The sequence below is a fragment of the Bos taurus genome, chromosome 3 (genome assembly GCF_002263795.3).
Source record: "Bos taurus isolate L1 Dominette 01449 registration number 42190680 breed Hereford chromosome 3, ARS-UCD2.0, whole genome shotgun sequence".
In the NCBI taxonomy this organism is placed as follows: domain Eukaryota; kingdom Metazoa; phylum Chordata; class Mammalia; order Artiodactyla; family Bovidae; genus Bos; species Bos taurus.
The window spans coordinates 33,488,517-33,516,016 of record NC_037330.1 but is presented as its reverse complement, the minus strand read 5'-3'; the positions used below and the strand labels follow the sequence as shown (position 1 = coordinate 33,516,016).

General features: G+C 52.2%; 1 protein-coding gene across 6 annotated transcripts; it reads left to right on the top strand.

Moving 5' to 3' along the window:
* The first annotated feature begins 6,969 nt into the window (after window positions 1–6,969).
* On the top strand, window positions 6,970–27,058 carry CSF1 (colony stimulating factor 1). Of its 6 annotated transcripts, none has more exons than XM_005204071.5 (9): window positions 6,970–7,198; window positions 10,393–10,515; window positions 11,901–11,963; window positions 13,524–13,694; window positions 17,760–17,907; window positions 19,999–20,129; window positions 20,628–20,680; window positions 21,006–21,064; window positions 24,931–25,020. In XM_005204071.5, the coding sequence occupies exons 1-8, from the start codon at window positions 7,160–7,162 to the stop codon at window positions 21,049–21,051; spliced, it is 774 nt and encodes a 257-aa protein (XP_005204128.1). In that variant the 5' UTR covers window positions 6,970–7,159; the 3' UTR covers window positions 21,052–21,064; window positions 24,931–25,020.
* Window positions 27,059–27,500: the final 442 nt, after the last annotated feature.

Genomic DNA, 27,500 nt, shown 5'->3' with positions numbered 1-27,500 from the left:
GGATCCCGCTCCGGACATGACTCCGCCAGTAGTCAGCAGAGAGCACAGCTGCTACTCTGACCAGGGAGAACATAGGCGACCCAGAGTCAGGTCTCTCTCCTGAGTCCTGCCCCTGCCCTCCGCACTTTGCCAATCATGTGTGACTTTGGAGGAGGTGACTTTGCCTGCCTAAGCCTCTGTTTGCTCCTTTGAGACAAAATGGATAGAACAGCTTGCGGGTCAGGTCTGTGGTTCCAACACTCCGTGACCACGGACGGACACACACAGGCTTGCATGAGTGTGAACAGCTAAGGAACCACATGCAGATGGAAAGCATCCTGCTGACTTGGCCCTGAGATCCAGCCAGAACCTACCTGCCCAAGGTCTCCCAGTCAGACAGGCAGGAGCCGGAGTATCCACCTAGCACAAGAGAGACCATGGGAGATGCTGTCTGGGGTCCCCCAGCAGACACACCATGTCTCAATTTCCAGCCTCAATTTCCCCATGTCTGGTGGTAAAGCTTGCCTGAGGCCAAGAAGATTGAAAACCTCTCCTTTTAAGGTAACAGAGGTGAGTCAGCTGCAAGCCCTACTGTGGAGTTATGGCTATCTGGGACCTTGTTCATCCTTCTGCAGCTCCACGCAGGCAGAGCCTCCCAATGTCCCACAGCCTATGATCCCAAAGCATTCTTTTATAACCAGTACTGATTCTGTGCTGCTTGTTGCCCTAAAGACCCCCACATGTCACCCATTTGACCCCTCAAACCACTCCTTGGGTAAAGCGCTTATTGTTGTTGCCTTTGTCAAAAGAAAAAAGAGGGTGGCTCAAAAGTCATAAGGGTTTTGTCTAAAATCATGCAGCAAGTGAATAGCAGAGCTGGGACTGAAGTCTGGCATTGGGACTTCCAAGTTTACTGCACGACTACTGTGCCACTGCTTCAGTCCCATGTGAGTGGACAGATAATACTAATACTAATGCTAATACCAATAGCATTTATTACCTTCAGGTCCTGTGCTAAACACTTTGCAGGCATCATCCCATTAAATCCTCAGCACTTTGGTGAGAAAGATTAACGTCTCCATTTCCTAGATGAAGACACTGAGGCCGAGACAGATTTATCTCAGGTCACAGAGTGAATGACTGGGCAGAGTTGTAAGGTCAGATAGCTTGTTAAGTGATGGAGTCAGGGTTCAAACCTGGGTGTGTAAAGAATTTTAGTTAAGGGGGATCAAGAATTTAAGGCTTATGCTGACAGAGAATGGCTACCTTCCAGAGGCAGAACTGCGTCCTAACACTGACCTTCGTGAGCCTGGGGCAGCAGCTGTCAGTGAAGGAGGGAGTAGAAAAGATTTTATTTCCAGCTAAAGAAGACACATTCTGTCAGACCTCTCTGCCACGACCCGTCCGTCTTGGGTGGCCCCACACAACATGGCTTAGTTGCATTGAGTTAGGCAAGGCTGTGGTCCATGTGATCAGATTGGCTAGTTGTCTGTGATTGTGGTTTCAGTCTGTCTGCCCTCTGATCCTCTCTCTCAGTGCCTACCATCTTACTTGGGTTTCTCTTACCTTGAACGTGGGGTCTCTCTTCACGGCTGCTCCAGCAAAGCACAGCTGCTGCTCCTTACCTTGGACATAGGGTAACTCCTCATTCCTGACAGAATGTGGTCCGCTGGAGAAGGGAATGGCAAACCACTTCAGTATTCTTGCCTTGAGAACCCCATGAACAGTATGAACAGGCAAAATGATAGGATACTGAAAGGGGAACTCCCCAGGTCAGTAGGTGCCCAATATGCTACTGGAGATCAGTGGAGAAATAACTCCAGAAAGAATGAAGGGATGGAGCCAAAGGGAAAACAACACCCAGTTGTGGATGGGACTGGTGATAGAAGCAAGGTCCAATGCTGTAAAGAGCAATATTGCATAGGAACCTGGAATGTCAGGTCCATGAATCAAGGCAAATTGGAAGTGGTGAAACAGGAGATAGCAAGAGCGAACATCGACATTCTAGGAATCAGAAAACTAAGATGGACTGGAATGGGTGAATTTAACTCAGATGACCATTACATCTACTACTGTGGGCAGGAATCCCTTAGAAGAAATGGAGTAGCCATCATGGTCAACAAAAGAGTCTGAAATGCAGTACTTGGATGCAATCTCAAAAATGACAGAATGATCTCTGTTCATTTCCAAGGTAAACCATTCAATATCACAGTAATCCAAGTCTATGCCCTGACCAGTAATGCTGAAGAAGCTGAAGTTGAACAGTTCTATGAAGACCTACAAGACCTTCTAGAACTAACACCCAAAAAAGATGTCCTTTTCATTATAGGGGACTGGAATGCAAAAGTAGGAAGTCAAGAAACACCTGGAATAACAGGCAAATTTGGCCTTGGAGTACAGAATGAAGTAGGGCAAAGGCTAATACAGTTCTGCCAAGATAACACACTGGTCATAGCAAACACCCTCTTCCAACAACACAAGAGAAGATTCTACACGTGGACATCACCAAATGGTCAATACCAAAATCAGATTGATTATATTCTTTGCACCAAAGATGGAGAAGCTCTATACAGTCAGCAAAAACAAGACCGGGAGCTGACTGTGGCTTGGATCATGAACTCCTTATTGCCAAATTCAGACTGAAATTGATGAAAGTGGAGAAAACCACTAGATTTTTCAGGTATGACCTAAATCAAATCCCTTATGACTATACAGTGGAAGTGAGAAATAGATTTAAGGGACTAGATCTGATAGATAGAGTGCCTGATGAGCTATGGAATGAGGTTCGTGACATTGTACAGGAGACAGGGATCAAGACCATCCCCATGGAAAAGAAATGCAAAAAAGCAAAATGGCTGTCTGAGGAGGCCTTACAAATAGCTATGAAAAGAAGGGAAGCGAAAAGCAGAGGAGAAAAGGAAAGATATACCATTTGAATGCAGAGTTCCAAAGAACAGCATGGAGAGATAAGAAAGCCTTCCTCAGCGATCAATGCAAAGAAATAGAGGAAAACTATCAATGCAAAGAAACAGAATGGGAAAGACTAGAGATCTCTTCAAGAAAATTAGAGAAACCAAGGGAATATTTCATTCAAAGATGGGCTCAATAAAGGACAGAAATGGTAGAGACCTAACAGAAGCAGAAGATATTAAGAAGAGGTGGCAAGAATACACAGAAGAACTGTACAAAAATGATCTTCATGGCCCAGATAATCACGATGGTATGATCACTCACCTAGAGTCAGACATCCTGGAATGTGAAGTCAAGTGGACCTTAGGAAGCATCACTATGAACAAAGCTAGTGGAGGTGATGGAATTCCAGTTGAGCTATTTCAAATCCTAAAAGATGATGCTGTGAAAGTGCTGCACTCAATATGCCAACAAATTTGGAAAACAGCAGTGGCCACAGGACTGGAAAAGGTCAGTTTGCATTCCAGTTCCAAAGAAAGGCAATGCCAAAGAATGCTCAAACTACCGCACAATTGCACTCATCTCACATGCTAGTAAAGTAATGCTCAAAATTCTCCAAGCCAGGCTTCAGCAATACATGAACCGTGAACTTCCAGATGTTCAAGCTGGTTTTAAAATAGGCAGAGGAACCAGAGATCAAATTGCCAACATCCACTGGATCATCGAAAAAGCAAATGAGTTCCAGAAAAACATCTATTTCTCCTTCATTGACTATGCCAAAGCCTTTGACTGTGTGGATCACAATAAACTGTGGAAAATTCTGAAAGAGATGGGAATACCAAGCCACCTGACCTGCATCCTGAGAAACCTGTATGCAGGTCAGGAAGCAACAGTTAGAACTGGACATGGAACAACAGACTGCTTCCAAATAGGAAAAGGAGTATGTCAAGGCTGTATATTGTCACCCTACTTATTTAACTTATATGCAGAGTACATCATGAGAAATGCTGGGCTGGAGGAAGCACAAGCTGGAATCAAGATTGCCCAGAGAAATATCAATCACCTCAGATATGCAGATGACACCACCTTATGGCAGAAAGTGAAGAAGAACTAAAAAGCCTCTTGAGGAAAGTGAAAGAGGAGAGTGAAAAAGTTGGCTTAAAGCTCAACATTCAGAAAACTAAGATCATGGCATCCGGTATCATCACTTCATGGCAAATAGATGGGGAAACAGTGGAAGCAGTGGCTGACTTTATTTTTCTGGGCTCCAAAATCACTGCAGATGGTGATTGCAGCCATGAAATTAAAAGACGCTTACTCCTTGGAAGGAAAGTTATGACTAACCTAGATAGCATATTAAAAAGCAGAGATATTACTTTGCCAACAAAGGTCCGTCTAGTCAAGGCTATGGTTTTTCCAGTAGTCATGTATGGATGTGAGAATTGGACTACAAAGAAAGCTGAGCACTGAAAAATTGATGCTTTTGAACTGTGGTGTTGGAGAAGACTCTTTAGAGTCCCTTGGACTGCAAGGAGATCCAACCAGTCCATCCTAAAGGATCCTGGGTGTTCATTGGTAGGACTCATGTTGAAGCTGAAACTCCAATACTTTGGCCACCTCATGCAAAGAGTTGACTCATTGGAAAAGATCCTGATGCTGGGAGGGATTGGGGGCAGGAGGAGAAGGGGACGACAGAGGATGAGATGGTTGGATGGCATCACCAACTCAATGGACATGGGTTTGGGTGAACTCTGGGAGTTGGTGATGGACAAGGAGGCCTGGAGTGCTGCGGTTCATGGGGTCGCAAAGAGTCAGACATGACTGAGCAACTGAACTGAACAACAAGACAAGAGGTTTATCTTGTCACATCACTTCCTCCAACCTCTTATCAGTCCTAAGAACAAGTCGTGTCAACATGTTATCTATCTTAAATCATTTTGTACTGGAACCATTTGACAATGCCCAGGGGAAGCAAGGCCTTAGCCTCCTTCCTCTGGCTGGGCTCAGTCTCAGGCCTTCCTTCCTCAAGTCTCTGTGCATCCAGGGCTGCCCCACACCTTTTAAGCTCTGACTACTCCCAAACTCGTGAAAGCAGAGATATGCTGACATGTCCATCATCACATTCCCAGGTGTAGCCCAGTGCCCAGCACGTAGTAGCCACATGGTGCACATTTGTCAAATGAATGAATTATTCTCTAATGGCTTCAGGTGATTCAGTCACTATCAACTGGGTACCAAGTATGTGCTGGGCACTTTCAATTTGGAGATAAACATAAGACAAGCTACGGTTTTTCCAGTGGTCATGTATGGATGTGAAAGATGTACCATAAAGAAAGCTGAGCGCCAAAGAATTGATGCTTTTGAGCTGTGGTACTGGAGAAAGCTCTTGAGAGTCCCTTGGAGTGCAAGGAGATCAAACCAGTCAATCCTAAAGGTAATCAGTCCTGAATATTCATTGGAAGTACTGATGCTGAAGCTGAAGCTCCAATACTTTAGCCACCTGATGCCAAGAACTGACTCATGAGAAAAGACCTTGATGCTAGGAAAGACTGAAGGCAGGAGGAGAAGGGGACTACAAAGGATGAGAAGGTTGGATGGCATCACCGACTCGATGAACATGGGTTTGAGCAAACTCTGGGAGATGGTGAAGGACAGGGAAGCCTGGCATACTGCAGTCCATGGGGTTGCAAAGAATCAATTGGACACAACTGAACTGAACTGAAACACAGGACCAGCTTGGAGGAAGTCTCCATCTCAGTGCGGCTGAAGCTTCAGTCTGATGCTCCAGAGTATAGCTATCAGCACCCCTTGAAACACTTTTAGAATATTGTGGACAATGAATGAATGACAATTTATCAGAGAAACTACAGAGAAAGGAGCCAAATTCAGTGAGACCACAGGGACAGGAATCATTGATCTGCCTGAGGAGTCAAAAAAGGCTCTGCTGGTGAAGGATGTGGTGTTTGTGACTTCAGCCTTGACAGATGAGGTGTTTGCCTTAAGCACAAGTTGGGAAAGGAGCATTGTAAACAGAGGCACCAGTATTAATAAGAGCAAGCAGTTATAAAATTACTAATTGGGGCTGGAATAAGTGACAGGAGATGCCCCTTCCAGACATGGCTGCCTATAACATATTTCCCAGGGGCTAGGGGTGGGTGGAGCCACAAAGAGACTGAAACATTGAATCCTAGTGAATTGAAGAAAGAAAAAGCTCTTGAATTTGACGTTATGATTAACAGGCTCGTCCTATTTAGCCTCATTTAGATTCATTTTCATATAGAGACAAAATGAGCTTAATCATTTCAGTAAATGCATTTTCAAAAGCATCAGGGAACTGTAGGGCTTGGGTGCCATTCTCCCTAGGTCTGAAGCTCAGGAGGGAACCTGGGTTCCAGCCAGAGTTTACATCACCTGCAGGTCAGGTGTGGGAAGCATTTCCTGGGACACAGCAGAGTGTCCCAGCCCCCGTCACAGGACACAATTCATCCCCTTCTGGCCGGGTAGTAGCTTCTCTGCCTGTGCCCTGCCCCCAGAAGAGAAGACAGAGCCTGGGTGGGCGCTTTGGGGGCTGCATAAGGAGAGGGCTGCCCCCAAACCTGCTGACTAAGGCTCCACAAGGTGCCGCAGCAAGCGCAGTTGGTCTCCGGTGTTTGCTCTCAGGCCATTTCCTGCTCAGATTTGGGAATTTTCAGACCCAGAGGGAAAGTCCCTTGAGACAAATATTAGAACGAGAGAGAGCGCACCGGATCCGCCTGGAGAGCGCGGAAGGAAAGACCAGGCTCTGTCCAAAATCCGCGCGCTGGAGGGCGGGAGGCGGCGGAGCCCGCGTTACTTTCTTGAAGGCTTTGGCTTTGAGCGCAGCACACAGGGCGACTGGAAGACAAACGGAGAAGACCGGCCCGCTGGGTGGGGGCGGGGAGGCGTTCAGTGGGCCTCCGGAGTGTGTGAGTCTGTGTCAGTGCGCCCGCGCCTGTGTGTGTGTGCGTGTGTGTGTGTGTGTGTCTGGCGCCTGTCCAAGGTGATTTCCCATAAACCACATGCCTCACAAGTCCGCTTAAAAGGCTGTGCCGAGGAGCTGGCCAGTGGAGCCCGGCTCGGGGAAAGTGAAAGTTTGTCTGGGTGCTCCGCGCGCTGCCGAGAGTCCCTCTACACTCCCGGGTCAGCAGCGCGGCCCTCGGCCAGGGCGCGGACTCTGCAGAGGCCAGCGATCAAGACAGCGAGCGGCAGAGCGAGGGCGGCCGACGCGCCCGGCCGGGACCCAGCTGCCCGTATGACCGCGCGGGGCGCCGCCGGGCGCTGCCCTCCCACGGTAAGCGATCGCCGCGGCACCGGGCCCGGGCCGGGCTGGGACTGGAGCTTGGCGGCGCGGCACGGCTCCTCGGAGCCCACTGCCCAGCGCGCGCCGACTGCTGAGGCTCTTCCGTCCCCCGGCACCGGGCCCATCTTTGCACGCCGATTGCGCGAGGCCCCTCTTGCGCTGGGGCTGGGACCAGAAGCGGCCCTGCAGCTGCTCCAGGGGCTGCGGCACCTCTTTGGAGAAGGGAAGACTGCTTACCCCATTGCAGGAAGAGGCACACAGAGCCACCTGCGGGCAAAGGAGAGGGGTTTGCAGTCAAGGGGCAGAAGCTCCGTCCTAGACTCTCTCCACCGCCAAGGGACAGGCGGAATGGCTGTGCGCCTGAGGGTGGCGCCTGCCCAGTGGGCATTCCACACGAGCCATACGCATGCTTCTAGGTCCTGCTGGGGAGTGGGAGCTTCTGAATGGGGAAAGTTCAGGTGCCGTCCAGCTTATAGAACGCAAGGCAGAAGGAAGGAGCTGGGCAAGCCACTACTTGTTCCAGCTCCCAGACCGGAGCTGTTGGGCATTTGGGTGGCTGGATCAAGTCTGTTTTGTGGGGGATGGGGGTACCAGAGTTGCCTGGTGCCGGCTATGGATCTTCCTGCAGATTCAGGTTCAGTCAGTCGGGGAGCTCCTGGGCTTGATGATGGTAGAGAAGGTGGAAGGAAGGTTTGGGGTTGCAGAACTGTGGACAGGGGCTGCGGGCGGTTCACCGCTGCCCTGCCCGAACCATGGGCTGTAGCTGGGGCAGCTGCTAGATGGTGCAGAGTGACTCCATTAACGAACAGTAAGTGGTCTGCCAACGGGTTTGCATCTGAGGAATTCTAGAGGAGAAACCTGGTGGGGGAGTGGGGTGCAGCGAGAGAAGCAGAAAATTATTCAGAGGATAAGGGAGGGAGGTTGCAAGTAGGGTGATAGGGACAAGCCTTTCATGAGGAGGAAGAGCCAGCTGAAAGAGATGAGATGGGGTTAGGAGGGGAAGTCAGGAAGGGTGAGGTGACGGGCAACAAGACAAATAGGGGCTGGAAGTGAGACGCTGAAGAAAGAGGAGGAAGATAAATGTGGAAGGAAAGAGGCTGATTTTGGACAGGGGCAGCCTGAGGGTCCACTCATGCTAAGGTCTCTCCAGGGACCATTTTGCTGGGGAATTTGGGACAGGGTGAGAAGCAGGTGAGGATGGGTGGCTGGGCTGAGATGTCCCAGAGTCTCTCTGAGCCTGAAGCAGAGATTCCTAGGGCTGTCCCAGAGGCCAAAGCTGGTGGGTGGGAAGAAGAAAGGAGTGGGGAGAAGAGCCAGCCCAGCCAGACACAAGCTAGAGTGTTAACCCTTGGGTACCTGTCCAGCTCCTCCTCTTAGGCCAAGTCAAGGCCCCAGGTGCAGGGGTGGTCCCCTTTAGCCACCTTCAAAGTCAGCCTCCCATATGGTGGCTGTACACTCCCCACACTGATGCCTGAAATAACCCCAGAAGCCAGGCAGCCCTTGGGGTTAAGCATTGCCCTCTCCTGGCTGCCCTCAAACATCAATATCTTAATTTGTCTGTGGCAAGGCTGTCTTCCTGAGCATCCCCTTCCCCATGGACCCTTTCCTCCAAACCACTGACACCTGAGGCTTGGAGTCTCAGGGGCAACCAGCCTGGGGCAGAGACATACGTTCTGCATGGCCCAGTATCCTCCTGTGGGTCCTGAAGTGCAGGTTCCTGAGGGCTGGCACAGCCATTCCCACCCAGAACTCCCTCCTTAACCATCCAACAAAGGCCAGTGTTCCCTCCATGACTCTTCTCCCTCTTCCACAGTATCCCTCTCCCAGGTCAGACCAGGACCCTCACCAGGCCCTGGTGCTGAACAGCACTGGGCCATCCTGAGCCTCTTTCCTTCAGGCCCCCCTTCCCCCTCCTCTCTCTGCCATCAACTCCCCTCTTCCACCCCCTCCGCCCCCGTTCTCCACCCCCCCACCCCCCCAATCTTTGAAGGTCTTACTGTGGCCCCTCCTCCCTGCAACCTCCCTGGAGCCCAGCCAGGGCTTCTCCCTGGTAAGAGCTGACAAACATTTTAGGCTTTTGGTTCTATGTAAATCAGCATGTTGTTGTGGGCTGTTTCACAGCCTCCAGTGTGCTACTTGTTTGCACTATTTGTCTCAGCATCTGAATTAAAAGGCAGAGCCCAGAACCCAGGAAGGTACCAGCCTACACCCCACCCTGACAGCATTTCCCCAGACGTGCCAGGAGGCGACATCCAGCTGGGGAGAGACAGCCCCAGGGTCTTTGCCTCTGGCTGGAGAAGGGGGTACCTAGAGCCAGGGAGAGGGCTAAGGGGACCTTGGCAAGGAGGACGGAAGTGGAATGACAGGGTGTCAGGAGCTCGTCCATCACTCTGGGGACGAGCAGCTACTGGGTCAGCGGGGTGCTGAAAGAGGGGAGAGATCTCAGAGAATGTTCTTGCAATGATAAGAGCTGTCAGGCTGGATGCAGAGCCTGATGGGGCTCCAGTAGGCAGGTGCCAGCCAGGGATGGCCTAGAGTTGGCACTGCTGCCTCTGATTAATCCGTTGGGCTCTTCTTGACACACAGCCCTGTGGCTCCAAAGGTCTGTGATGCGGGATAGGTTCCCAGTGAAACTGAGTTTGGGCCCCTGGTTTTTCCATTAGCAGAGCCAGACATGCGTGGAATCAGGTAGGAGGAAGGGCTGGGCCCAGAGAGATGTCTCTGGCTCCAAGTGTGGAAGCCAGCCAGTGTAGGAACATGAACCTGAGAGGAGTGTGCAGCTCCCAAGATGCCTGGCTCAGTGTTTGATGTTACAGAGTCAGAATAATGGGCAGAAGCAAGTCCTGCATTCGAGGAGTTTCCCATGTGACTGGCATTTAGACTGGCAGGCACAACTCCCATGTCCTCATTAGAAGTTCAGTGTGTAGAATGGCTTGGCCTGGGTTAATCTGGGAAAGCTTCTTGGAGGAGGTGACATTTGGCTTGTTATCAAGGGAGAGGAGGGTTGTGCATGGTTCTTAGGAAATCTTGAGGAAGGTGGCTTTGGGAATGCTGTATTCTGGGATGAGAGGCCGAGCCTGTAGCACTGTAGGTCTGAGATCCTTGTTTTTCCATCCTCTGCAGGGGAGGGTGGTTCCTGGGGAGTGTGAGAGAGCTGGGGAGAAATGATGCCCTCTCTATCACAGACATGGCTGGGCCCTCTGCTGCTGCTGGCCTGTCTCCTGGTGAGCAATGGTGCTACTGAGGAGGTGTCGGAGAACTGTAGCCACATGATTGGGAACGGACACCTGCTGTTCCTGCAGCAGCTGGTGAGTGTCTGGCCCTGCCTACCCCAGCTTCTCCCCACTGGGGAAACGGAGGTAGGGAACAGGGCCAAGAGGGGGTTGTAGGCAGAAGAGTACAGCCATGCAGGATGTGGCTTGTGGCTCCCACTAGCCCCACGGATGTTCTTCTCATTGACCTTCTGAAGGTCAATGACTCTGACCCCACCCCCACCCCAATCCTGAAGCCCTCTCCAGCTCTCCTGCAGGCAAGGGACAGGGTGGGCTTCTAGCTGATTACCTGGGTTAATGATGGCCTAGAATGTCCATCAAGGACTCTGAAAAGGCTTATAAAGCCTGCTCTCCCTCGATGGGATGCTTCCCTCGAGGAGCCAGCCCAGTCTGCCTTCTGTGTCCAAATGTTGCCTCTAGCTCCTGGACTCCCAGATGTGCCGCCAGCCTGGCACCAGGGCCTCAGCCAGATTTGGAAGGGAGGCTCCCAGCTGACTTCCAGCCCTATCCGACACTTCCCTGGCTCTTGCCCGAACCCTGGGGCTGGGATGGCCCGCTCACCCGGGCCTTGAAGGAGCCCATGCCTCACCCTCATCAGGCCAGCAGAGATGTCAACAATTCCTAGCATGGTTCAGTTCAGTTCAGTTCAGTCGCTCAGTCGTGTCCAACTTTTTGCGACCCCATGAATTGCAGCACACCAGGCCTCCCTGTTCATCACCAACTCCCAGAGTTCACCCAACAGGCAGAATCAGGTTGCTATCATGACTGCTGTCCCGCTCAGAAGAGAATTTGCCATCCCTCTGGCCAGGAAGGCAGGGTGGACGGAGCCCCACTGGCTAAGGTCAGCTCCAGGGCCTTGAGTTTGGGGCCTGTGGGCTGGCCTCCTGTCTCTCTTACCCCCTGTGCTTTTCCTCCTGTATGTAGCTGCCGTAGCAATACAAAGTAGACCAAGAATCGCTGCATTCTTTGAGGCTCAGAATCATAGAACCACAGCTCTGAAGGGCAGCAGCAGCTATAAGGGCATCTAGCCCCAGTCCATATATATCCTGAATTCCTAGAGCTTGTCTAACCTCTGCTTAAATTCCTTCCAGGACAGGGAGCTCACTACCTCCCACAGGAGATTATGTCCTCTATCCTGTATTAGACAGTTCTTCCTTATAACAAACTGGCATCTGTCAGACTTCATAAAGTAGGAGGTACAAGACAGAGACTTCTTGTTCTTCTCCAGCCCTCCCCTGGCCATATGAAGTCACAAGTCTTCCCCTAGCCTTAGCTCTGTCATCTCATGTATGGTTTGGGGAGGTGGATGAGGATCAAACCCCAGAAACTCTAGTTTCCATCCAAAAACTCTAGTCCCCATTCTTAGGCAAGCTCAGTGGAAATGCAGACACCTGCCACCACTAGCCTGCTCTCTCTTACAGATTGACAGTCAGATGGAGACCTCGTGCCAAATTTCCTTCGAGTTTGTAGACCAGGAGCAGTTGGTGAGTTATGGCTGTTTACAAAGCCCATGGGCCCATATGTATGCACTTACCAGGATGGGTGTATGTGGGCAGGAGAAATCCTAGAGCTGCACAGGGTATGCATGTGAGGACCCCTGGGTGCCCAAGTCTGGGGTGCCAGGGTCCAGGGTTGGTCAGGGTCCTGGGCTCAAGTCCCCTGCCGTGCCCTTCTCCTGGCTTGGCACATGTCAAAGTCTTACAATGTGTCAGGCACTTTTGATCCCAACTATGTGGTTCACTCGTCGTGTTTATAAAAGGTCAGGGGAGAGGGTATAGCTCGGAAGCAGTGGAGGTCTGATTTGAACCCAGGAAGGCAGGCTCTAAGGCCTAAGGCAAACCAATACCTCTTCTGGGTCACACGCTTTGCTTAAGGATATCACCTCCATCTAACAGCCAGACCAGCAACCAAGGGGATCAGTCCAGACCTTTCCCTCTTCTTCCTTATCCAACCCCCAACCAGATGCTGAGTGATGCTGGTTCTACTCCTCAGCATCTCTGGGTTCTGGGGCCCCACCCCATCAGTTGCTTGGACAATTTCAAGAACCTCCTAAATGGCCTCCTCTCCTCCAGTGCACTCCTCATCCCACCACTGGGGGGAGCGCTCTGAACCACAACTTGGTATCTTCACTGCCTTTCCTGAACCTGGAAACCCCCTCACTCCAGGGGAAAGCCTTGGTTGCCTAGCCTGGGTTTACAAGTTACAGTCTCCATCACACAGCCCAACCCACCACCCCATTCTGTGTTCCTTCCTGCCTCCAAGCCTTTGCACGTGCTCTTTCTGATGCCTGTAATGCCTTTCCAGCTGTCCCCACCCCAGCCTTTATGCCACATCTATTTATCTTCTTGCCTGATACAAAATCACCATCATGGCCAGGGTTTGCTCCCATCTCTGAGCTTCTGCACACCTGAGCCAAAGACACTTCCATTAGAACTGGAGACCAATCTCACGGTCCGAGGAGTAACCTCAGTGTTCCACTCACTTGCTCACGCCTACCTCACCAAGCATTTACTACAAGGAACCTATTGGACCAGGTACTAGGAATACAGAGCTAAAGCAGAGTCTTCACTGAGGCATCCACCATCCTTTTAGGGAGACAAAACCCTGGGGTTTTGTTCTTTGAACCCTGGGGTAGTCTCCAGTACCCCTGTGGCTGGGAGGATTAGAAGGAGTCATATGGTAAAGAGCTTCTTGTGAAAGCAAGCCAAAAGAGGGTCAGAGACAGAAAAAGAGAAGTTCCTCAGAACTCACTCTACCTATGCACCTTCAATCTGAGCTCACCTTTCAGAAATCCAAGGACCACTCTGGTCAGAATCCACATTTCCTTCCCTCTAAGAAAGGGAATCAGTAGGGCATGCCATCCCCAGTAGTGTCAGATCCCAACAAGGGAGAGTGAAAGCCAGCTGAGGGCAGTGTTCTCCATCTTCTGTAGTGGATGGTCTTCTCCTCAGGAGCAGTCTGTCTGGGAGGCGGGTCTCCGGCACAGAGCCTGCGCTCCCAGGTGGCGTCAGCCAGGTCATAAACTCCAGGTTGTTACTTTCCAGGATGATCCCGTGTGCTACCTTAAGAAGGCATTTCTCCTGGTGCAAGACATAATGGAGGATACCATGCGCTTCAAAGACAACACCCCCAATGCCAAAGTCATCGTCCAGCTCCAGGAACTCTCTCTGAGGCTGAAGAGCTGCTTCACCATGGACTATGATGAGCAGGACAAGGTAGGAGGGCCCTGGAGCTGGGAGCACTGAGGGAGAGAGGGCAGAGGGCAGCTGTGGTGGTACCATCCCTGCCTGTAAGCACAGGGATGCTCACTGGCCTCAACCCCAGGTCATGGCTCACTTGTACTCTCACTCACGTATTCATTCCACAAACCTTTGCTGAGGACTCACAGTGCAGGAGGGACAGTACTAGGCCTTGCTGATGTTCCTCGTGAGCAGGAACTACATGGTTCCCAGCCTTTGGGAGCTTATAGTTAAATGAGGGTGGCAGTCACTAAACAATGACACGAGTAGATAGAATTTTAACCCATGAAGACTGTTCGTTCAACAAAGAAGAGTGTCTATTGTGTATTGTTGTTCTAGACTCTGGGGAACAGCTGTGATCAGACAAAATTCCCCACATTCATGGAGCTTGGTGTGAGGGTGGTGAGACAGTTAACAAGATACATAAATAAAATAAAAGTAAAGCGGCAATAACTGCATTGCAGAAAGCAAACTAGAAAGGGAAGACCAGAGGAGGTGAGGGAGAGAGCCAGGAAGGAGAAGTATGTGGGGCTCCAGAAGAGAGAAATGGGACTCGGATTTAAAAGGCAGTGGGGAAGAAGAGACAGGGAAGTCTTCTGAGTAAAAAGGTATTCACTCGAGGTTCAAAGATGAGTAAGAGTTAGAACGCATGAAAAGTGGTCAGAGTGCTCCAGAATAGAGAATTCTGGGCACAGAGCCCTAAGTACGCACATTCAGGCCCACCCAGCATGGTTGGCATGGCCAAGGCCTGGGAGTGAAGGCAAGAGAGCCATGGAGGTAGGAGCCTGTGTCTCCCAGCTGGGTCTAAAAAATATGGGATTTTGTTTAAAGTGTGAGTAAGTGAATTTGCTCAGTCGTGTCCTTGTCCGACTCTTTGCGATCCCATGGACTGTAGCCTACCAGGCTCCTCCATCCATGGGATTTTCCAGGCAATAGTACTGCAGTGGTTGCCATTTCCTTCTCCAAGGGACCTAGTCTAACTTGCGCTGTGAGACCATTCTGGCTGCTGTGCTGGGAAGGGTGTGTAGGGATCAGGGATGGAGGCTGAGCAGCCAGCAGGAGGTGCAAGTCCAGGTGGCTTGGACTAGGTTTGTGCAGTGAAGGTGAGGCCAGGGGACACCTTCTGAGTTTAGAGAAGAATGACAATGGTTTTGTCTGCAGCCTGTAGAGTTCCAGTGATGCTGAAGTGGGACAGAGCAGGTTTGGGGGAAGGGCAGGAGTTCCAGGCTGGGGCACACTATGCTTGAGATGTTTATGAAATGGCTGAGTGGGGATGTTGATTATGTCGGTGGATGTACGAGTCTGGAGTTTGGCTGGTGATTGACAGACGGAAGCAGTGTCGGTCTGAAGGTCATCTGTGAAGCTAGGGGTCTTCATAACATTGCCAACTGTGAGAAGAGAAACAGGCCCAGGAATCTCAGCATTTATTTAGAAGTCAGGCACAGGAAGGGGGCCTGGCAAGGAGACTGAAGAGCAGCATAAGGGGTGGGAGGAAACCCAGGAGAGCGTGGGATCACTGAGCCCATGTAAAAGAACGTTTCAGGATGGGAAGTGTAGTCACCTTTATCAACCGGGATTTGAGACGTCAAGCAGGAGAAGAGCTGAAAAGTGTCTGATGGATTTGGCAATGGATGTTGGAGGCAGGTGCCAGAGCAAGTGAACAGAGAGTGAGGAAGTGGAGACAGCACTGTGGAAGAACCTGGCTCAAAAAAAAAAAAAAGAAGAAAAAGAGAGCTAGCTGGAGGGAGGGTGGGATGGAGAGAGGAAAGATTTTTAAATAAGAGAAGTATTAGATCTGTGGGTTTTCCAGGGTTGAGGTTCATAAGAATCATCTGTGGAGCTTCTTTAAAATGCAGATTCCTGGACTTCCCTGGCAGTCCCATGGTTAGGACTTGCACTTCTTCTTCAAGGGGTGTGGGTTCGATCCCTGGTCAGGGAGCTAAGATCCTGCATGCCGCATGGTGTGGCTAATAATAATAATAATAAAAGTGAAAGGAAGTCTTCATTTAAAATTTTCCAATTCCAAAACACCTTTCCTTTTAAACAAATAAAAACTCAAATAACTTCTAGTTAAAAAAAAAAAAAAACTTTTAAATGCGAATTCCCAGTATGTACCCCTAGAAAGTCTGATTCACTAGGTCTGTGGGTGGGCCTTGGAATCTGTATTTTAGTAAGCCACATGCCCTGCACATTGCAGGGATGCTGGGAGGTAGGGAGCGGGTGAAGCTAAAGGAACAGGTCTCCTGAGGAGCTGGCAGGGGAGGGATTCAGAGCTCTGGAGGTGAAAAGCCACTGCCTCTGTTGAGACAGGTAGACACCAGGACATTCTGTCCTTGTTTTCTCTGTGGCGTATGAGGTGAGGTATAAAGAACACAGATATTTTGTAAGAAAAACAAGAGGAAGAGAGCTCACCTCTTCCTTACAGTTGCCCTGGCAGGGAGGCAGGCAGGGATTGTCGTTTTGATTTGACAAATGAGATGAGCCCAAGCTGGAAAGTTCTTTTGGCCAGTGTTGCTGAGTTGGTGAGTAATGAAACCAAGCCTGGGGCTTCCCATTCCCGTGTTCCTCTCTCCTTTACCTGATAAACATTTACTGAGGACCTACTGTGCACAGCCCCTGGGCATCCAGTGGTGCTTTCAAAGACTTCAGTGCCTAGTAAAGCCCATAGTTCTTCCTCGTGCAGCTCAGTTTAAGGAAGGACTTGGGAGTCGTCAGCAGGCGGGCTATAGATGCCATAAAGCCATGGGCACAGTGTCTGGGGGTGAGTGGAATGCCAGCCTGTGAAAGTCAAGTGGAAGGGGACAGCCTAGTAAGGGGACTGAGATGGAGCAGCTCAAGGGGAGGAAGGAAAACCTGGAGTGTGATGTTCTCAGAGCCCCAGTGGGCGTGGAGGGCCTAGGTCCCATGAGCAGAAGAGAAACTAGCAGCTCAGCACACAGGACTGGGACAGCCTGGGCTCTCCTGTCAAGATACACCAACGCTGGAGAAGGACCCACAGCCCCACGCCTCCTCCAGGCCTTTCTCCTCACCACAAAGGATGCTCTTTCTAAAGGATTAGAGTCTTAGGCTCCACCCACCTCCCCAGCATGCCCCAGAAGTTTTCTTTGCTCTGTGGATAAGGTTAATGGTTCTTGACATGGCCAGCAGGGCCCCACAGGACCTGGTCCTCGCTGACCTCTCTCCGCTGCATCTCTGGCCACTCTCCTCCTGGATGGCTGTGCGATAGCCCACTCTAGCCTTCTTTTTCATCTTTTAACATTTCAAGTTCTTTCTTACACAGTCTATTCCCACTACCTGGACAGCTCTCTCCAACCCCACCTCCTTTCCTTGTTAACTCTTGCTCATCTTTTAGTCAGTTCCTTGGGGATTCCCCCAAGTCCTCATTTAGTTCCCCTTGTTAAATACTCTCAGATAATTCTTCTTAGGACTCACTGCATTTGTAACAATGCTGGTGACCTGATGAACTCAATGTCCAACTTAGCCAGGGACCACCTCTCTCTCATTCATTACACGATTCCCAGGTAGTTATCATATGCCTGGCACATAACTATGTGTTAAATGGAGCCATGAGTAAATGATAAATCTCACCACCTTAGGACATAGGGGTCCTACAAACCAGGGTAGAGAGCAGGGAGAAAACAAGAGAAAAAGAAGATCGATGTGAGAAAGGCCAAGGGAGTTTGACAAACAAGCTAGAGACATGCCGCTGCTGCTGCTGCTGCTAAGTCACTCTAGTCGTGTCCGACTCTGTGCGACCCCATAGACGGCAGCCCGCCAGGCTCCCCTGTCCCTGGGATTTTCCAGGCAAGAACACTGGAGTGGGATGCCATTTCCTTCTCCAATGCATAAAAGTGAAAAGTGAAAGTGAAGTCGCTCAGTCATGTCCGACCCTTAGCGACCCCATGGACTGCAGCCTACCAGGCTCCTTCATCCATGGGATTTTCCAAGCAAGAGTACTGGGGTGGGATGCCATTGCCTTCTCCAGCTAGAGACATGGAATCAGTGCTTATTCTCATCAAGGGGGCTCTGCTCTCCTTCCAGGCTTGTGTCCGAACATTCCATGAGACGCCTCTCCAGTTGCTGGAGAAGATCAAGAATGTCTTTAATGAAACAAAAAATCTCCTTAAAAAGGACTGGAACATTTTCAGCAAGAACTGCAACAACAGCTTTGCTAAATGCTCCAGCCATGGTAAGCACGGAAGGGGCCAGCAAGTGTGGGGCTGGGGCAGGGTGAGTGGAACAGAGGTGCACTGGGTTGTGGGGGGGTGGTGGTGCATCAGGCTGGAGGGACCCCTGGGGAGTCAGCCTGGCTGCTACTCGTGTGCTCCTGTGTGTGTAGACGTGCTTGTTTTGTGTACATATGTGGCTTCGTGTACCTCTGAGTGGTCCTAGGCACATGTCTTTTCTGACATGTGTGTGCATGCACACCTACGTATGTCTGCATGTTGAGGCATCAAAAAGGATCAAGCTGGTGGCTGTGAGATCAGGGAGTGGAAAAGGGGGCCCTCTCAGAGAGCCCTGTAGGCATGGCAGCTTTCCCACTGGCTCTGCAGGCTGGCTGAACGTATGGGGGGTTCCGTGGACAGAGCAGAGGCTCCATCCAGGAGTCAGGGCTTGCTCCAGGAGCCCTGCTGTGAATCACCAGGATAGCCTGGCTCCAGAAGTCCCCAGGACGCCTTGAGTGTCCCCTCAAGGGACAAGATTGGATTTGAAGTCTGAGCATCATTCAAACCCTGGCAGTGCTGGCCCAGCTGCGCACATATGTACCCTGCATTGTCCTCGTCTCTGCGTCCTGTGCCACGTGTACCCGCCTACATTCAACCTTGCTCCCCGAGGCAAGGGCTGAGGCCCTGCGACCGGCCAATGGCCAAGTCCAGTCTCGTCGCTTCAACCCCAAGGCCTCAAGCCTTGGCCACACGCCAGCCCCAGCCTGTTCCCGCCTGTGGGCGTGGCTGCGTAGCCTCCTGCTGTGCATGAACCCACCTTGCGGCTTTCCAACCAACAGTGTCTTTGGGGCTTGAGGGTGTCTTGTGTTAGAGGCCACTATTCAACATCTTGGCTGGCTATTGTCACCCCTGGCTTGGCGTCTGGCCAGCTGGATCTCCAGAAAGGGCAGTTTACTGGTCTTCCCTGACCCCATCCCCCAACCTGTGTGTCTAAACCCCACTCTTTGCTCTTTTCCTGCAGTTTGTTCCTTTCCTGTCTAAAGCCTGTGTCATGAGCATTGGCACCAGTCCTGTCCTCACCTCAGCCCCAGGGCTGAGTTAGGGCCTGAGGGAACCCCCCAGACCCACACCCCCTCTCCATTCCTCTGGGAAAGCTGTGCTGGAGGCTGGTGACTCTATCTCCTCCCCATCCTTCTCTCTCCTTCTCTCTGTGGTTCTTTCAGATGTGGTGACCAAGCCTGATTGCAACTGCCTGTACCCCAAAGCCACCCCTAGCAGTGACCTGGCCTCTGTCTCCCCTCAGCAGTCCCCCACCCCCTCCACAGCCCCTATGGCTGGCTTGACCTGGGCTGACTCTGAGGCAACAGACGGCAGCTCCCTCTTGCCCAGAGAGCAGGCCCTTCGCACAGTGGACCCGGGCAGTGCCAAGCAGCGACCACCCAGGAGCACCTGCCAGAGCTTTGAGTCGCCAGAGACCCCACGCGTTGAGGGCCGCCCCACTGGAGATTCTCCTCAGCCCGGCCCTTCGGTTGGAGCCCCTGTCACTGGGATGGAAGACGTTCTTGACTCTCTGCTGGGTGCTAACATAGCCCTGGAAGAGGCCTCCGGAGAGGCTAGTGAGGGTCCTATACCCCAAGGGGCAGAGCTTTCCTTCTACAGTCTGGGAGGACGCAGTGTCCAGGCAGAGCCTGCGAGCCCCAGTCACACCCCCCCAGCATCTTCAGCACTCTCTGGATCAGGAAAGGGGCTGCGGCTTGTGGATGCAACTAGCGCACACCTGCCCACACTGGGCCCCATGAGACCCACTGAGGCCTGGAGTCACACGCCTGAGAAGACAGAACGTCCCTCTGCCTCGCCCAGAGACCACCAGGAGCCAGACATGGCCAAGACCCCAGCACTGCACCCGCAAGGCCTCAGCAGTCCCTCCGCCCTCTCTTCTCAGCCAAAGCTCCCCAGAAGCCACTCCTGGGGCCACGTGCTGTCCCTTGGGGAGCTGGAAGGCAGGAGGAGCACCAGGGACCGGAGGAGTCTTGCAGAGCTGAAAGGAGGACAAGCAAGTGAGGGGGCGGCCAGGCCCCCAGCCCGTTTTAACTCCGTTCCTTTGACTGACACAGGCCACGAGAGGCAGCACAAGGAAGCCTCCGATCCCCAGCTCCCTGGTTTTGTCTTCCGCCTGCTGGTGCCCAGTATCATCCTGGTCTTGCTGGCTGTCGGCGGGCTCCTGTTCTACAGGCGGCGGCGTCGGGTAAGAAGAGCCCCATGGGGGAGAGGAGGGCATCTCGTGGGGTGGGGCACAGCCTTGGCGCAGGAGCAGGGCAGAGGACGATTTGGGTTTAGGCTGGGTTCTTCAGGCTCTGAGAGACAGGAAGTTGACTGAGCACAGAGAGTAGGAGGTTGAAGTGGAGGGTTTCTTCAAGAATGGGGAAGGCTCAGACTGCAAGATGGAGCAAAGGGACGAGGGCAGAGGAGGAGGAGTCATTCTTCCTGGGCTACAGCATGGTGAGAACCTGGAAGGGAGATGGAAGAGGAAAGTGATGCCTGTGCAGGGCAGGGCATTCCCAGAGACTGCAGAGCTGGGGGGTAAGGAGTCCCAGGACAGGAGAGGCCTCTGGAAGCCCTCTGGCCCTCTGGCTCTCTCAGAGAGCCCCAGGGCAGCCCTGCTTGAGGATGGGGCCATGGCCCCCAACCCTGGCCCCCCAGCCTCCCCCAGCTCCTCAGTGAGCCAGCTCTTTTCTGCCCCCAGAGCCATCAAGAGCCACAGATGGTGGATTCTCCCATGGAGCAACCAGAGGGCAGGTGAGAGTTTGGGGGAGGGGGCTCTGGTAGGTATGGGGGAGGGGAGGCTGTCTTGGCATTTATTTTCCGTCTGGATTTGGAGGAGACATTCTGCCGCTTGCTCTAAGGAAATGAAGCTCAGAACAGGATGCTGGGGTGGGTGGCAAGAAGGAAGCATGTCTCTTCTTCCCTAGATATCTGGGATTTTTCCTAGTTTCTTCTTAGGGTTAGGCAGTTCTGGTCTCCCAAATCTGAGAGGGCTGGAGCATATGGGTGAGGATTTGGGGGTTCCCTCACTCCTTGGCCTCTGCTGAAGTCTTACACCAGCCCTGTGCTCTGCCCACAGCCTCCTGACCCAGGAAGAGGACAGACAGGAGGAGCTGCCAGTGTAGACAGAATCCTAAGGTAAGACTCTAATCTGGATCTATCTCCACACCTTAAAACTGGTTACACCCAAGTTTTCCACTTACCCTAACTTGTTTATGGCACCACCAACTTCCCTGAGGCTCCCACCCTTGACTCCCTTCTCTCTCTCCCCGCTACTCCCTTTTTCATTCGTCACCAAGTCTGGCCAACCCTCTGCTCCCCGGGTCCTCAGGCCTCCCATCACCACTTCACTCCCTCCACCCCATCTGAGGCCAGGCACTGTTAATTCTGAATCAGGCTATTATTTCTGCATTGAGCTTCAACTTTTGCTGCCATCTTTCATCCCAGAGCAACCAAACTGTTTGTGTAAAGTCTTCAGCCTCCAGGGGAATTTCAGCAGCTCTGCATCACCAACCACTTCAGCTCAACATTCTCAGCTTGGCTCCCAAGCTCTTCCAGCAGCAGCCCCTCACACACATCTCTTGCCATTTTCTTCTCTGTGTGCACCCTGATTGGATCCTTCCTCCCAACGAAGACCTTTTCTGCCTTCCTGCTTTTAGATCCATGGAGCCATAGAAGCATGGTCCTAGAAGGGCTCTCGGGGGTCATTTGGTCTAGAATCCCACTGCAGAGGGGCCTCCCCTCTCTGCATCCCTGATGGGAAGTCAGCCAGCTTCTGGTTACACACTCTCAGCCACAGGCAAGCTCCCTGCCCTGCCCTAATAGCACCGTGGGGAAGTCCTTCCTTATTTGAACGTAATTGGCTTCCTGCCCCCTCCCCATCCTCCCTCATGAGAGCCTTCCGATATTTAAACTCATGTGTCCATGTCCCCTTTAAGAATTCTCTAGGCTAAGTGTGGCCAAGTCCCTCAAACATCTCTTATATGATATGGTTTTCAGACCTCTCACCATCCTGGTCGTCCTCCTTTGGACACATTCGTTTGTCAATGTCCCTCTGAAAATGTGATTCTCAGCTCTAGACATAGTGCTCCCCGATATTGTCTGACCAGCTCAGAGTTCAGAGGGACTGTAACCTTCCTTGATATGGACAGTGTTCTTCTATTTGTACCAATTAAGACTGCACTGCTCTTTTGTTTTGGTTTTTTAACCACCACATCATTCTGTTGTCATATGTTAAGCTTGTGGGCTATTGAACCCCCCAGTTCCATTTCCCATAAACCTGTGGAGTCTATCCTGTACTTGGAGAACTTATTTTTTTTTAACCAGTGTGCAGGAATTTATATTCCTCCTTGTTAAAAACCGCCTTGTTGGTTTTTGTCAGCCCCTCACCCGAGCCAACTGAAATTGTTTTGAATCCTAATTCTGTATTCACAGCCCTCCCAGCGTGTCTCCTGCACATCAGTGAGTGTCTTCTGTTGTCCTCACCCATGTATTTGATAAACATGTGACTCTTATCACTCCTCATGCCTGGCGCCCCAATTCCAGGCGCTCCGCAGCCCTCCTCCCTTCCTTCCCCTCAAACCACAATCAGCCTGCAGGAATCAGCTCTTCCTGATGGTCTCCATCATCCTCTGGTTGCTCCTTTAGTTCCTACTCATCTTTTTTGGACTTGACTTGCTATATTGATTTGTACTTCCTTGGATGTTGTTTATTTTCATACATTTTTAAAATCTTTATGCGTATGAGTACCCCTAAGGAATCTGTAAGCCCCTGAAGCACAGGGACTGTGTCTTCTACTTTTTTTGCATTTTCTTTTCTATCCTGAGTCCTAAACAGAAAGGACCTCTTCATGCTTCACACTAAGAACTCAATAGATGTTAACTGATTGACTTCAGGGCTGACTGGCTGATTGACCCTGGCTGACTGTCTCTAACTGGCCAGCCTTCTGGTTGACCAGTTAACTAGCTAACTAGTTGATTCTGACTGGTCGACCAACTGGATAGGTGACTCTGACCAACTAACTAGCTAGTCACTGCCTAACTAGCTAGTTGATTGATGAAGCTGATTGGCTAACTGACTAGCTGGCTGCTTGCCTAAATTGCTGATTGGCAGGCTGGCTGACTAGCTGGAGAACCCATTCACGTTTCTAGTCACACCCCATGCCAAATGCAAGCCAGCACTTCAGGGCCTTCTCATGTGTAGAATGACAGGTTGGGGCCACTCCTAGAGAGATAGGGTATCTGCCAAATGCTCAAAACCACGGGAGCCGATTTAGAGAACAGTATCAGACAGTAAAAGCATCTGCCTACAATGTGGGAGACCCGGGTTTAATCCCTGGGTCAAGAAGATCCCTTGGAGAAGGAAATGGCAACCCACTCCAATACTCTTGCCTGGAAAATCCCATGGACGGAGGAGCCTGGTAGGCTACAATCCATGAGGTTGCAAAGAGTCAGACATGACTAAGCGACTTCATTTTCTTTCTTTCTTTAAGATATAACACATGTGGAACACATGTGAAAGAGATAACACTTCCTGGGGTCCACCTCGTTGGTAAGGTGGACTCAAATGGGTCAGATGGGACACTGGCAGGGCTGTGAGAATGAGGCAGACCCCTCAGAACTGGCAAGCAGAGCATGGAACAAGGTCCCTGGGGACTTCATGGCTCAATGCTGCACCACCCTCTGACTGGTCGCCCGCCTCCCTCCTCGGCCTTGGCCCTCTGCCTGCCTAATCTGAGGCCCTCCCAAGCTTTCTTCTTCCTCCCCTTAAGATTTCACTTAGAGAGTGATCCAGGGCCAGAGCCACATACAGACCCCTACTTGGATCCTGCTCTAAAGTGGTCTCCAGGCCAGGCAGCTGGAGCCTTAGGGCCACCTGAAGACTGCTGCCCTAATGAGAGAGGGAAACACAGAGGCAGAGGTATGAGAGAGGGACCCTCAGAAAAGAAATGTGGACCCTGACCCCTCCACTCCAAGGAACCAAGAAATAGGAGCAGTGGGCTGGGGCCTGCCCACTTGGTTGTTCTTCCCTTCTGGCCCCAGCAGGGCCTGTGGCCCAGCCATACCGAGCATGGCTAATGTCCAGTTTATGGTCTTCCCCGCCTGCCTTCCAGAGCATGGGAATGGGCTGGGAGCCAGAAGCTATGGTCCCATCTTTCCTCCTTATCCATCACGGGTTTTGCTGGTAGGGCCCAGGGATAGTCAGGGAGGGAAGCTCCACACAGGGTCCAAAGTCAAACTGTTGGATGGAGTCCAGGGGATTTCTGCTCTGGGAACAAAGCATTCTGAGGACAAGGATGGGGGAAGGCTTGGAGACAGCAGGGCCCTGACTCCTATGCATGATGTGGGGAGGCAAGTCCCTTGGCCCATCCGGAAGGAGGCTGGCTTGCTTAGGGCTTAGCAGGCCAAATGGAAGGGTGGGAGTTTCCTTGTCTGGAACTTCCTCCAGTTCTTTCCCTTCAGATACCTCTGTCCTGCTGCCCTGAGTATTGTGTGTGATGACCTCTGTGATGAATGGTGTGGAGTGGGAATGAGAAATTCCTCTTCTTTGCTAGAGTTAGCAGGATTCACTCTTGATTTTTTTAGACCAAAGATAGTGAGATGGTCTTGCTGGGGCAGGGCAGGGGGAGGGGGGGATGGGCATCTAAGGACACTCAAGTGCCCCCTTCCCTCCTTGGTAGACCCCTCCACTTGAGTAATGCCCATCCCAGCTCCGCTCAGACCTCTGCCAGGCCATGTTACCTCCCCCTGTGGTCCCTGGTTCCCCAGGAGGAGGTAGGAGGTGAGGCCAGTCTGTCCAGCGGCTTGGGCTGCCGCCAGAGAAAGCTGCCCAGGGCCCTTGCGGTGTCTGGGGTGGCGGGGAAAGCTAGGGAAAGGATGGGAGGAAGTCCTGTCTGCAGCACCACCAGCAGCCCACAGGAACGCTCTAGCTCGCCCACCCATGTCCTCAGCGACCCCTCCCTTGACTCCCACTCAGCTGACAGCCTTTCTTTCTCTCCCCTACAGCTGGGCGCACAGGACAGTCTCTCCATGGGAGGAGAAACTGTGGGGACGGCCACCACCACCCCTCCCCAACCATTCTCCCGGGAATGTGGCCTGCCCACCATGAGAGCTCCTGGACTCGGGAGAGCAGGGCCAGACCAGAGCAGCCAGGCTGGGGCTCCTCCACCCTTGACCCTCAGACTCTGGACTGACTAAGAGGGGCTGGAGGATGCCCCCAACGTTGCTGATATTTATCAGGGGCCCTGGAGGCTCCCATCCGCTTAAGGAAGGCTGCCAAGCCCGGCTGGGGACCCTCTGCCCCTCAGGGGCTGTGTCCTCGGCCCATTCCCCTCTAGGGACCCAGAGGCCCATGGGACATGGGAGAGCAGGGTGGGCACTGAGGAATGGAAGAACCCTCATGTCAGAGGACCTGCCTGCCGCCAAGGGATCCCAGCACCGACAAGCAGGAACTTGTCTCCAGAGAGAGAAGCATGAGGTTCACAGGGCGGGACAGCGTTGTTGGATTTCCCGTAAAGGTGTGTAGCCCAGAAGACGGGAAGAGAAGGCCTCTGGGCCTGCTGGTCTGCACTGATCGCCCGGAACGGGTCTGTACCCTCCACTTGCCTCAGTGCCCTCTGCCAACGGCCAGGCAGAGAGGGGATGCCAACCCGGCCCTCAGGACCTGCCTGACCTGGCTTGCGATGCCCAGGGCAAGACCAAGCGCTGGCCTCTGCCTCGCCGTCCCCCGAGGCCTGCCAGAGCTCCTCTAGGAGGCCGTGCAGAGCCTCTCCTCTGAAGGAAACCATCGCACTGTGAATACTGAACCTGCCTGCTGAACAGCCTGCCCCATCCATCCCGGAGAGCAAACACCTGTCTGTCCTCCCACTCCTCCAGCCTCTCCCCAGCTTCCTGCACTGAGCGCCCGAGCCGGCCTCGCCTGTCGACTGAGGGAGCCCCTGAGCCCTGACCTTCTGCTGACCCGGCTCTGACTCCCTGGGATGGATCAGGGTGGGAGAACTTCCCGGGGCCAGCAGCCAGAGCTGGTCTTTAGGCTGCGTTGTTCACCCAGGTTTCTGCATCTTGCACTTTGACATTCCCAAGAGGGACGTGATTAAAGGGAGGGAGGGAAGGAGGGGAGGGACTGACACAGAGAGAGAGACTGCAGGGCGAGCTCTGACGGCAAATAGGTCTTTGAAATTGAGGGCCTGCCCCTGAGGTGTGGCAAGGGGTCAGCACCCCCGATCCCCCCGGCTGGCCTCTTTCCCTGTCCAGGCCCCTGCTCCCACCACAGTCCAAAGGCTGCTGTCAGCAGACACCTGGGCTGAGCGGTGTCCCTTCAGGAGCCCGGGAGGCAGGGACCCCCTCCTGCTCTCGTCCCACCCCTCACTAGCATCATCTCTGTAACCAGGTGAGCCAGGGTGGGAGAGGGACTTGGAGAGTCCAGGCATCTGCTTCCAGTCTGCCTTGAGGGCCTCAGCTCCCTCGAGCGGCCAGGGGCTGCGAGTTCTGGGCATTGGGTGACAGGCCAGTAGACTGCCTTCAGCCTTTGTGCTACTGTGTCCCTCCTCTTCTGCTGCTCCGGGCCCTCCACCAAGAGATCCTGTTGGACTTGGCCGCTGGACCGGGGCCTATGAGCTTCCCTTCCTGCCCTTGAAAATGAGGATCCTCTGGTCCCTGCCTGCCCTGTTGCTATCCATTGAGGAAAGGGCAGTGGAGAACTTTCCCAGGAGGCCCATTTTCCTAGTCACAGACTCTATATTTGATACTAAAAAACTCTGTATTTAAAAGTGGAAGGGGAAAAAAAAAAAAAAAAACACACAGAAAAAACATTCCTCCCTCACTCCCCACCCCTTAAACATATAGTATTTTAAAGATCAAGAAAGCAAATCCAACCCATCACAGAAACTATGCGCTCTTGGTGACCCAGGAGTGGGAGGGGCCTCTGCAGCCCCTCTGGGTGGCTACCCGGCTACCTGCACAGGAACCCTTCTTTTCTCTGAGAAAGTCGAGAGGGAACATTGGCTCACACACTGTGAGATTTTGTTTTTATACTTGGAAGTGGTGATTTATTTTATATGAAGTCATTTAAATATCTATTTAAAAAATAGGAAGCTGCTTTTATATTTAATAATAAAAGAAGTGCACAAGCTGCCATGTGTGAGTCATGGAAAAAGTTGCTTTTGGGGTGTGGGTGGCAAAAAAGGGGGGGGTGGCCAGTAGCTACTGGGGGAGCTCCAGCTCAGAAAGCATTTTTCAAAATACTTGGGGAAGGAGGTTTGTCTCCAAGTTTCATTCTTGTTACTAAAACCTCCTGCATTATCGCTGTCTCAAACACATTCATCTGCATATCTGTTTAGTAGGAAAAACAGACAAAAACCAGCCAAACGTCATGCGTGGCCACCAGCCTCTGCCCCAGCACAGCCTAGCCCAGCCCAAGGAAACAGCTGGTTGGGCTCTGTCCAAGGCCCGAGGGCCTGGTAAAGATGAGACTCCCTGACCACTGAGCTCTACTGTCCAGTCCTAGCAGGCTCTGAGGTGAATGAGCCCTGTCTGTGGACTGGGAACAAGGTGAGGTAGGCAGAAGGAAAGAGAGC